A 12785-nucleotide genomic window follows, 5' to 3' on the forward strand; every position below is an offset into this window, starting at 1 on the left:
CCCACTGTGCTCTGATTGGTCAACCGTTACAGCGGAACATCAGTGTTTATGTGTTACAGTGGTGTTAGCAACCAGTAATGACAAACAGATGGGAATGCTGCGTGGGGTCTGGGTGCCGGGTTGGGGGGCTCGCTGCTGCGAGGAGCGGACAGTGTGAGCTGGCTCACTGGTGTGGTTTCCTGGTTGCTGCGTGGGGTCTGCGGGACACAGCGAAACCAGCCCGAGCACACTCACACACACACACACACACACACACACACACACACACACACACACACACACACACACACACACACACACACTCACACTCACCAGACATGTGTCCACATGATTCACACATGTAAATATACAAGCAAATACCACATCCGAGCACAGGACTATATGTGCACACACTTACAGTAATACACTTTAAGCAGCAATTAACTGTCAAGCCAGGAGAGCATTCGGCAAGCAGAGACAAAGGTTAACACTAACACATATGCAGACACACAAGCTTAGCTACTTGATGTCATTTCCAGCAGCTATGCTTTAATGCCCTGGCAACTGTTTGATATGAATGTGTGTGTGTTTGTGTTGGGGGGTGATTGTGTGAAACATTGTAGTGGTGTTTCTATCGTACAATGACCGCTAACACTGTTTTCTCTCCTGTGTTTTTTCGATATCTTCAGGCTATTTTCCATTGACCAGTAAAGAGCCGGCAGAGAGAGCAACAGTAGAGAGCGCGAGCACGGCGGAGAGGATAATTGCATTTCTGTCTGCCCTGTGGGAACATGGGATATATGACCTCATCATTCACCTGTGAGGCTCTCCAGTAAACAACTCCAGATAGGTATGAACACACACACACACACACACACACACACACACACACACACACACACACACACACACACGCACACACACACACACACACACACACCACTAATTACACTTACCTCCTTTTACAAGATAGTGAGACCCCTTGCGTGAGGGGCAGCTGTGAGTTGCTGTGGAGACGGGTGGGCATTGTTATGGGATGGAGGGGCGAAACCCACGAAAGGCCCAGGCGGGGGTGATGGGGGCGGCTCTGGTGTGTACCTGTGGGGGTCTCTGAGGTCAGGTGATGTTTGACCTTTCACCCCTGACACCTGCAGCCAAAGGTAGCACACACACCAAACAAAGTGTGGTGTATTTGTTGCGTGTGTGTGTGTGTGGAAGTGTGTGTGTGTGAGGGAGAGAAAGGGGAGAAAGAGAGTAAAGTGACGGACCTTTGAGTGTGGCCCCAAACTCTCTGATTGATGTTGAAATGTCCCAAAGACGTGATAATGTGAAAATAGAGCGGCTGACTCTACGGAGCAGTTCTTTGGACATGTGAATGAATGTAGAGTGTGTGTGTAAGTGTGTGTTTTCCCTTCCCTCCTACACTTAATGCCTGAGTCTTTTCAACAATGTCTTTCTGTTTTGAAAAAAGGGTGTCCATTTTGCGTCGCAAGCTTTGCCAGAACAGGAGAAAGACTGCGTTCCCCCCGATGAGCCCCTTTCCCCTTCAAACACAGGAGAGACGGCTGCGTTCATATTTTAGTTTTTCGACTTCTTTCTCCATCTGTGGTTATATATATAACCTCCAACACTAATATCCCTTTTTATTTCTCTTAACCTTAAATATTTAAATACCTGTGAACTTTTTATTTTGGGTTTTAGCGTGTGACTGACTGCCTTTGTGTGTGTGTGTGTGTGCGTGCGTGCGTGCGTGCATGTGTGCGTAAACAGATCACAACTGTTGTTCTTATGAAATTGTCCCGATATGAAATCAATCCCTGAGGACAGGACTGAGTTACAAACAGACTTCAGGTCCGATGTGTGTCAGCTGCTTTTTGGTAATATGATTAACAGCAAATGTATTTGGATCCTGTGTAACTACTTTATAATTTTATTTTATATCATACTTTTATTTAACAGTTTATTTAGTTCCAATATGATCTTGATTTAAAGGCGGTAGTTAGAGATATATTTATAGATCAACCAGGGTGATATATTAGCCATTTTTATTGCAGTTATATTGGTATTAACGTATATGTTGGACAATTTGAAAAATGAAATTCAAAAGCTAGTTTGAGGTAATCTAGAAATAATCATCTATATAGTTTTAACACCAGAAAGTACATGTATTTATTTTATAAATGGCCGTAAGAAGATTAAATGGTTATGTTATGTTTTTAATCAAGAAAAAAATGCTGTTTCCTAATCAGTAAAATCTCAAACAATTTTTCCAATCACTTTGTCATTTCCTGTCAGTAGCGGAGAAAGAGTGATTTTATTTTAGTGTATCATCTTCAAGGTGTCAGTAGAAAAACAACACCATCTTCAGTCAAATGTGTGATTATCATGTTTTAGCAGTTTTCCTCCATCAAAATACTACAAAGTAACTGAGACACAGAGAACCAGAGACAGGTTGTTTTCCAGAATGAGACCGGTTGGACTTTTAGTGTCTTTGAGCAAATATAAAAGGAAGATGCCCTCGATAGTCTGAGATCGATGTGTGCGCAGTGCACACATCGATGTGTGACGGATGAACTCTGAGGAGTCAGAAACCAGACTGGGAGCTTCTTCCTCTGCTCCGAGCTTCACGGGGAGATTTCTCTGGAAGATCAGACACTGAGTGGTGATGGACGATGCGTGCGTGTGTGTGTGTGCGCGTGTGTGTGTGTGTGGGGGGGGGACGGGGGCGACGGGGGGGTTTAACCTTACCACAGTGACATATTAGTGTTAGACTTACTTGAACGAGAACGAGAAGATGTTTCTTAAGTAGACTGTAAAGCAGGTAGATCTCTCTCCTCTCTACTTCCTGTATTTCTGTGTTTTAATGCTTCGTCTCTATGCCAGTGGACTCACTCATCTCACTATGGCTGTACATGTGCCTTTTATTAAAGATCATGGAACCTGCACGGCTGATTTCTTTTTGTGTGTTTGAATGTAGGAAGGACAGAAATAGAGCTGGCTTTCTGAAAAACGTTGTATAAATATTGCATTCAGTACCGCAGTAATGAAATCTAAATTTAATTTTAAAGCCGTGTGCGGATGATGGATATGTTTCATTGAATTTGTTGGGGGGGGGATATGAATAATTTCCTCAGCAAAATGAATTACCCAGCAGCATCTGAACAATAACACACATTGGCTGATCTGTTATTGCTTGTAGGATAATTTTTGCAGGAGAAGCTGGAAGAGTTCAAACAGAGAGCATTTTATAATGTGATTATTCAGTATGTGTGTGGAGAGTAATTTAGTTGGGTATTGATCTGTAAATTTGAACAGTTTTCACCTGTCAGCAGGAAAATCACAGGTGTGTGCAATTAAATTAATGACGGCTGAATTCCACTTTTAATAGAGCCATCGTTGATGTGATTAGTAACACCTGGGCTTTGCTAACGAGTCACAAAGTAATAACTTACTTAATTTCCCTATAGGTAGAAATACAATCTAAATAATTAGTTATAAGTCTGTCAAAATGTAATTAATTGGCAAGCATAGCAGTGAATTGCTTAGGCCGAATTGAACTAATTTCCGTTTTAAATGTTGAAATATTATACATCATTGCTAGATATGCTGTTAGAAAGACTTGTGTTGTGTAACGTGAGGAGTGCACTGGGAGTCTCTGAGCAGCAGGGGGCGCTCATGCCTCGGAGTGAGACTCCTTCAGATGAACATGGTAACTGACAATGTTGTTTAAGTAATTTGCATCAATTTTCCACATTGATTTGTTTTTATTAGAGTGAAAACGTCAATATTATTGCTCGACTGTACGAAGAATCCCATCGTGTGAGCATTATAGTGATTAGTAACAAGATTCCTAAAGACTAAATGCCCTTAATGTTCAAACATGTTAATGGTAAATCTTCCTCTTGCTCATTAGTTATTCAGACAATAAGGCAATTACCTTCATCTCCTATTTATGAACTCAGTAGCAGCAACAACGCATATCACTGCTTTCCCTCAGTGCACACATCATTTTGATTATCATGTGATACTATCAGTAGATAAAGGCTTTAAATGAAAGGTCCCCTATTATTCTGTTTTTCATCAATATATTTTAGGTCTCAGATAAATACAAAACATGTCTCTGAAGTGTTTGGCTTGAAATACTAAACAGATCACCCATTGTAGCATCCCATAAGCCCCTCTGTTTCAGCCCTGTTTCAAAAGTGCTGATTCTCTGTCTGTTACTTTAGATGAAAATAAGGAGCCCCTCCCCACGCCCCTCTGAGAGATATTTGGTTGCAAAGAACACAATGGTGCTCTAGGAGGAGATCCAGTGGTGATTGGCTAATGGTTACACAAGCCAAAAAAACGTTATGACATCATAAAGTGGCCAAAATCTGATCAGCTCATTTTCAGACAGGTTTTTTATATAAATGGATCAGGACAAAAAGTGAGCAAATCTTTTTTCCTGAACCTTTCAGCATCTCTTTACACAGAAGGGACACATGTTTATGTATAAAAGACATGAACAAGTGGATTTTGCATAAAAGGTGACCTTTAATATTTGGCCTTTGCTAGAAATTAACATTAAACTTGTCACCTAAGAACAAATTGTTCTTATTTCTGGCAGGGAATGGGTAAGCATTGTATTTTATGTCTGCATCTGCCAGTGGGCCACGACAATTGAAGTAGACGTAAAAATATGTTAATTCCCCTAGAGGAGAGACTTGATGTAGTCTGTAATTATGTGCAAAAGAATATGCATTGTGCACCGCATGCATGTCTTCGTAAAATGTACTTTCTTCTGTGGTGTATGTATCTCGCCACGCCTGCATTAGCATCTGCTCACCAACATGAGAGGAAACAAGGAGTCAGGATGATATAGAAATGTGACATCGTCAATCCAGCCACAGCACTTTATTCTATTCACACAGTGCATTTCCTTGGAACACAATATATAATTTAATATCAATATAAAACTCCATTTGTGAATATAAATTATGCATTCAATACAGCAGCTCTGATATATACTATTAAGCTTTGGTACAGTGGTACATTTCTGTCTGTGAGGGGGTTTATGTGTGTGTGTGTGTGTGTGTGTGTGTGTGTGTGTGTGTGTGTGTGTGTGTGTGTGTGTGTGTGTGTGTGTGTGTGTGTGTGCGCGCAAATAAAAGTACGTAACCATGGGGGTGTTATTGAACATGCATTCTAATTCCTGTCCCGAATATGGTTTTTAATTATCTAAAAGGACAGTTCAACTCATAATCAAAGTACATATTTGTTTCCCTTACCTGTAATGCTATGTGTCAAGTTAGATTGTTTTGCTTTGAGGTACTTTATAAAATCCACAGACCTTGTTGTAAGCAGTTTCATGTGCGAACGATTTTCTTTCTACCAAACACCCTAAACCTTATCAACACGCTGAAGGAGCTGTCCCTTTAAGATATCATTCCAGCTTATTTATTATAATTTTGTCCATACAGCTTATTTAGTGTACTGATCAATATATTGAGCCAGTTACATTAGGGTGTGTGTGTTTGAGCCACCCCCCTGCCTCCTTCCTTCTATCCCCCGTTCTCTTATTTCTCCTCAACCTGTCTCTGTCTTCCTACGCCTCAGTTCCTTTAAGAAGTTTCCTCACATGTCGTCCTACCACCGTATGCTGGTCCATCGGGTGGCGGCCTACTTTGGCATGGAGCACAATGTAGACCAGACGGGCAAATCTGTCATCATCAACAGGACCAGCAGCACTCGCATGTAAGCACGCACACAAATGTCTCTGCACTTCATTTTGTTGAGAGGCAACTGTGAAGTAACAGCGGTTGTTGCTTGTTTGTCTTCAAGACCAGAGCAGAGGTTTTTGGACCAGGTGCATAAGGACAAGACAGAAGAGATCCACCGGTGGAAAATCATTCTGAAGAGGGACAACAGCTCAGACGACCAGGTCTGTCCGTGCTCATATCCCTATAGCTGCCTCTCTCTGTGGAGCTTCCTCTATAATTGACATTGATCGTATCCTATCAGAGTTTTGACCTGTCCTTGTTTGTCTTTTCCCATAGAACCGACTTCACCCCTTACGGGAGAAGCAGAGCAAGTCGATGGAGGAGAGAGAGGAGGAGTACCAACGAGCGAGAGACCGAATCTTCAGCCAAGAGGTGAGACAGGGAGAGGGAGAGCAGGTAGACGGGCTGATATGACATACAGTGGAGACATATAGGAGACTCACTCATTTCTCCTTGCTTTTGCAGCCGGCCTGCGCCCAGGAGAGCGCTCATGCAGAAACCAGGTAACCTTGCCCGCAGTACATTCTCTCCATTTGCCTTTTCAGCTTTTTATATTTAGATGAGGACATTAATATATGTCTGTGTGTGTGCTGTGTGCAGGGCTGCTGCGGAGGAGTACAATCCATATGCTGAGACCCAGAGGAGAAGGCAGCTCTTCAGGTAGAGCTCTGTCTGCTGCACACACACTAAGTCATTTATCATCTTAATCTGGTCAGCAACAGAGCTGCTCACAATCTGCAGTGGAGACAAAATGAAGACCTAGATTTCGTTTTTTCGTGTCAGGGTTTAGGATTGTTGGAAATCAGCACATTCTGAACCACACAATTTATGTCAGTGAATATAATCATGGCATTTATTACGTGTGGCCCGTTCTTCAAAGTCAAAACTTTCATCACAAAACCATATCATAGTTATTACCTGGACTACTCTTTGGTATTTACTGATATCAGAAACTCACCAGCCACGATGCGATTAGAGTAAATTCAGGAGCCTGCGATCGATATGAAATCATATTCTCATCTAACAGTTACATTTATATCAACTCAGGAAAAGCAAGTAAAATATGAATTGACACGTGTATTTCTGAGCTCTTCCACACAATTCAATGACAAAAATATTTTCTTTTGAGTTGAAAGCAATTTTAAAGAAGGCAGAGATGATGATATGTATCCATATTTTACTTAACCCTTAGATGCATAAGTGGGTCTGACCCGGTGAGGTGGTTTTCTTAGAGTATCTTTGTAATTACATTTTTTTATCATTTCATATTCCAGCTATTCCTCAAAAAACATGTTTTGGATATCATGCCATTCACATTTGAAATTGACATTTTATACATTTTAAGAAATTGTAGGTTTTTGTATTCCAAGCTTCGATAAGTGGATCAAAAATGACCCGCATGCATTTTCTATGGATCCTATGGGAACCTTTGATTATTTTCACCTGTGGCAGTCAGGAATACATTCACTGTGACACCTCTCAGGGAGATTATTTTACACAGCAAGGTCTGATACCTGTCAGTATAATCATAATAATAATACATTATATTTTTATAGGGCTTTTCAAGGACTCAAAATCGCTTTACAATATAAGGGAATGTTAGGGTGGAGGGTATATAGGGTGGGGGGTATAGGACTATCAAACTTGATCAACCGGCATGGATTGATGGGGGGTGGGCTATGAGCAGAAAAGGGACAGGAATACTGTGAGGGTCTCAGAATAGCGGAGATCTTTGCATCAATTTTTTTCAAAATGTAATTTTTTTTAATAAAATTATAAATACTGAAAAATTAAATATAAAATATTTCTTGTGTGGACCAAAATATAATACTAAATATTATACAAGGGATTTTTCTTAACCAAAATGGCATAAAAACACATATTATTCTAATACGGGTCCTTTTTGACCCACTTATGGAAGAGTGTAGGGTCGTGCATCTCAGGGTAAACAGAGAGTATATCAGAGCATTGAACCGATATACCATTTACACACGTACCACTTTGCATGTTATGCAGTGATAGGCTGTAGGATAATGCTCATGTCCTCACAGGGGGAGCCGCGACAGCTCCGGCTCCAGCTGGACGGGCAGTAGCAGGCAAAGTAGCACTGAGACTGACTGTCGCTATAGCAACGAACTCCGACCTTGGAGCAGCACAGACTCTTCAGATTCTTCCTACCAATGGACGAGTCCCGCCATGATACCTCGCCAAGCTGCGAACCACAGCTGGGACGCACGTGCCTCAGGTGCGTCTCCTCTCACCTTGTGTCAGAATAACCTTTGGTAACACTTGACTGCCACACGGGGGTGAGAAACTTCTCTCCTCTCGTACCTATGTGCAAGCAAACTTTTCAGCAGATTTCATCACCTCACCACACTCGGGGAATATCACTGTTTATAAATGATGTCTGATCTTGATTCAACAGCAGCTAATTAACACCAAATCTGTGGAGGTTCTTCTGGTGTGAAAATGTAACTCAATCCATGAACCTTCACACCATAGCTGTACGTTTTCACACAACACCTCCTGCCTTTTTCACATATTCAAGAAAAGCACGTCATTTGCTAAGACGCTGCACACAGTATGTTTTTAGCACAGGCAGAGGGGACGTTTTAAGTGATCAGATTCAAGTGGCACGAAACAACTTCCCCCCCCCCCAAGTCATTTTCAAGTGGTATTATATTTAACGTGTGGCAAAAGACAACCAGATCACTTTCCAAATTGTTCATAGACTCTACTAGCCACACGTGTAGTGGCTTACTCAAACCATCATGATAAAAAGCAATAATTATAAATGTCATATATTTAAGCAATAGCTCACGACAGGCCGTGGTGTATGCTCATTATATATATATACATATATATATGTTCTTTTTTTTTCTTTTTTTTTCACTCATAATAATAATTATAACAAAGTACAAAAAAATAATAAAGAAATTAATTCTCAAATAGTCTCTGTCAACAGGGGCAAGAAGAAGCTTAAAAAACCGTTTCTGGTCCTACCCCCTCTAGCATACATTTTCCTTATAAATAAAATATTAGGTCATCGTCATCAGCGACATGTTTGTCTTGTTAATTTGTTTTTTGCAAAACAATCAGAAAGAAATTACTTTTTCAATAACAATAAATAACAAATGTGATTTTACAGGTCCTGTTCATAACCATTCATGATTTGGCTCCTAAATAATACTTTCAGTTTAGATAGACTTGCACAATATTTCAGTGCATCATTACAGTTGTTCCACAGACTAACACCTTTTGATGTGATGCAATGTAGTTTGGCATTTGTTCGTACGGGTGTTTTTTTTGAAAATGCAGTTTCCTCTCAACGTGTGTATGTTTTTTCTCTCCGTGTGAAAAGTCCCTGGATATTATGAGGTAATTGTTGATTTGCGGCTTTGAACATAATTTGAATAGTTTTATAGTCAACCAGGTCTTGTAGTTTTAGTATAATGGCTTACGTGGTTACTTGTATAGGTTGAGGTTGTTCGAAGCTGTTGCTTGGCGTGGCGAGAATATTGCTCCACTTTCTCCGGTCCCAGAGATTGGGCTTCCAGTAGCTCTGGAGAGAGCTTTCGCACCTGTGGCCACTAACGGTCCTAATTTCTCTGCTTTGTTTCAAGACCCGCATGGGCCGCATCAGAAAGCTTTTGAATGGTGCTACTTTTCCAGTTGGTCTACCTGCTCTTCACGTAGCTCTGCATGTCGTAGTTTAGGTGCTTTTCTTTCTGGAGATAGGCACTGCTCAATCCACTCCTCCATAGTAAGGCCATCCGGAGGTCGAGGTTAATCTTAAATGTTTCCATCTTAAGCTTTGTTAGTTAGTTAGTTTCGTAACGGACGTAATGTAACGGACGTAATGGAACAGCTGTAACGGTTGTAGCTTTTTCTCAGACGTGGAGGGATACTGACTTGTGAAAAGTAACTACAATTCTACCCGTGATATACGCTCATTATATCACGGCTAAGAACCAATCAGATTGCTTGATTTGACTTGTCCGTTTTATAAACAAATGTAGTTAATCATCAGTGATGTTTGGAGTTGTTGCAGAACATATGCAAATGAGCATATGACGTCATCCGGCACCTTTTAGACCAATTCATTTTTTAATTGTATTTCTTACCCTAATACCCTTATTCAGCGGGGGGTTCACTCAGGGAAGCAGTTGGGCTCGAGAGGCTTGTTCAATGGCAGCTTTGATGCTTCTCTACTTTTCCTGCCCTGCTGGTCATTGAGGCGAGTAGCTTTAGGTTACGTCTCGCTCAGACAGCCATTAGCTCTTTGCTGCCGGCCTCCAGTGGAGAGTATTGCTGCTTTAAGATGTTGAACTGGGACTTTGATAATAAAGCTCTTCCTCTCTCTCAGGCTCCATCTCTCTTTTCAGACTGCCATCCACTCACCCTCACCCCTCCACCCCCCCCATCATAGACGAGCCGGCTCCTACCTCTGCCTACATCATAGAGAACGGGATCCCGCCGGGAAGCATACTTGTGAACCCACATACTGGTACATAACACACACACACACACACACACACACACACACACACACACACACACACACACACACACACACACACTCACACACACACACACGTTTTCAGTATGCATGTGTGTTTACGGGCGTCTTTGTGCGTGTTTTTGACCGTCTTTCTCTTGACCGACAGATTGAAGACCTCTCCTCGCAGTTTGCTCATGTGAGCTGTCAGTCGACGGGTGAAGCCCCGCCCCTCTACCCTCCCACCCAGGGTTACTTATATGCAGCGCCTCCCCCCCCTCCAAACCCACCCAGCTACTGCCAGCCCTCACCTCCGGTACGAAGCGCCTGCACTTTTTATTCTTTATGTCCTTTTTCATTGAAGCAACTACGCATATTGGGAACTTACTGAGAGGGTAAAGAGTTGTTTTTATTTCCACTCCAAGAGGTTTAAATGTTAAGAATAGGGCAGACTTCCACTCTATTTTGCTAGTGGTTTGTTTTATTCTCAAAATGCTAAATAAAAATTCTGATAATAAGTCTCATGACTGGCCCTAATACCCTTTTTCGTATGTTTTTGATTATGTACATAAAACGGTCAATGTATGTAAGATTATCATGTATTCTTATACTTAGTATACTAACGTAAACTACTATTAAATATTGTTGTTTTAGGAAAACAACATGTATGCATTCTGGATTAATAAACTAAAATGTTGCTTATACAGTCATTCAGTTAAATGTAAAGGATACATGTATGGTTAATAATAGTACGAATACTAATATTTTTCCTTTTTATTTCCCATAGTTACCTGTGTATTACTACGGCCAGTACCCTACCTCAGCTCAGCACCAGTGCAGGCCCATCTCCCCGAGCCAGCACATCCTCAGCCAAGCAGCCCCACCGACAGGTACTGCCCAACTGTGTGTGTGTGTGTGTGTGTGTGTGTGTGTGTGTGTGTGTGTGTGTGTGTGTGTGTGTGTGTGTGTGTGTGTGTGTGTGTGTGTGTGTGTGTGTGTGTGTGAGACAGACGCAGCCCGTGGCAGTAGAGGAGGGGGCCGTTACACTGTCAGAGATGTAGTCTGAGGGTCTCACAGTGAACCGGTCTCTTTTCCTGCTGCTTCTATTCAACGCATCGAAAGAGAGCGAGGAGACACGTTTAAACCCGGCTCTTTATTAGAATATGGAGCGTCTTAATGAGCGACTGTACCTGAAACAGCTGCAAAGTGTCCGTCAACACCTTCTAGGCATCAGCGGCTGTTAAAAAAACAAAAATGTATGTTTATAATAAAGACTCAGCGCCCCAACACAGAAATGCAAATGAATCAGCAGGACTGCACTAATGATGGACAAATGTAAATGTGTCTCCCAAGCAGTGTTTTTGTTGCTGTTATTATTCCATATTGCCAGTGAAGATTACATTGTTCAGACTGAATTGATGAATATAAATGTTTCCAACTACAGCTGCAGCGATTAATCGCATCGTCAGAAAAGTAATTGCCAAATATTTTCAATATCGATTAATCGTTAAAGTTATTTTGAAAATAAACGGCCAAAAGAAGTTTCCTGTCTGTCGAATCTCATGTTATTTATTTACAGAACCTGGAAACAGAGAGTTCTTACACATCGAGAGAATAATGAATCATTTTGGCGTACAGTTTTATTTATTTTCTCCCCTTTTCTTTATTTGAATGCTGTATTGAATCTTTCTATTGTCCCCAAACAACTGGAGAGCTCTCCTGGGCATTAACCCTTTTCTGGAACAAACTGAAGAGATGAAATATGTTGTTAATAATCTTTTACATAACTGTGTTTGCAGCCGCTTACGGCCCTGCTGTGGGGGTGCAGCATCCCTCACACCCCCCGCCCCAGGCTGTGCTGGGGTCCTACACAGCAATGGCCCCTCATCAGCGTAGCATAGCTCAGGTAAACACCGAGCCCCCCGAAGGTCTCGTTCGGCCCCAAACGGCCCCCAGAAGAACACTTCAAAAAGTGCTGCTGTTTGCAAGTTCTTCACTCCTACTTTACTTTCTCTTTCTCTGCAGGGAGGCGTTTCAGTGTCCTATCCCCAAAGTAAAGTTGCCAGGGAGGGGGGTTACTGCTGCGTGGTGCCCCCACCCCCCCACCTGGGCAGCTGCCACCCTCCCAGCTGCCCCCCCCTTGGTGCCCCGGCCTGGGGCGCTCAGTACTGATGAAGCCTCGGCGGACGGAGCCATGATCGCTGAGTTCCTCCTGAACTCACACGCGTAGTTTCTTAAGACAAACACCTTTTTCCACCCCCCCACCCCCCAAACACCCGCCTTACTTCTTACAATGCCCACAGGGTACACCTTTCTCACTCATAACAAGCATGTGCACACACACACACACACACACACACACACACACACACACACACACACACACACACACATACACACACTCTCTCTCTCTCTCAACACACACACACACACACACACACACACACACACACACACACACACACACACACACACACACACACACACACACACACACACACACACACACACATACACACACACACACACACACACACACACACTCT

General features: G+C 42.2%; 1 protein-coding gene across 1 annotated transcript; it reads left to right on the top strand.

The window, feature by feature from the left end:
* Positions 1-5546: 5546 nt before the first annotated feature.
* On the top strand, positions 5547-12411 carry arpp21 (cAMP-regulated phosphoprotein, 21). The gene is made up of 11 exons (XM_010796858.1): positions 5547-5715; positions 5803-5902; positions 6018-6113; positions 6207-6244; positions 6342-6401; positions 7793-7986; positions 10108-10248; positions 10416-10555; positions 11027-11129; positions 12039-12145; positions 12265-12411. Exons 1-11 carry the CDS (start codon positions 5600-5602, stop codon positions 12409-12411), a joined length of 1242 nt encoding a protein of 413 aa, XP_010795160.1. The 5' UTR covers positions 5547-5599.
* Positions 12412-12785: the final 374 nt, after the last annotated feature.

The sequence above is a fragment of the Notothenia coriiceps genome, unplaced genomic scaffold (assembly GCF_000735185.1).
Source record: "Notothenia coriiceps isolate Sejong01 unplaced genomic scaffold, NC01 NC01_scaffold00037251, whole genome shotgun sequence".
Taxonomy (NCBI): Eukaryota; Metazoa; Chordata; class Actinopteri; order Perciformes; family Nototheniidae; genus Notothenia; species Notothenia coriiceps.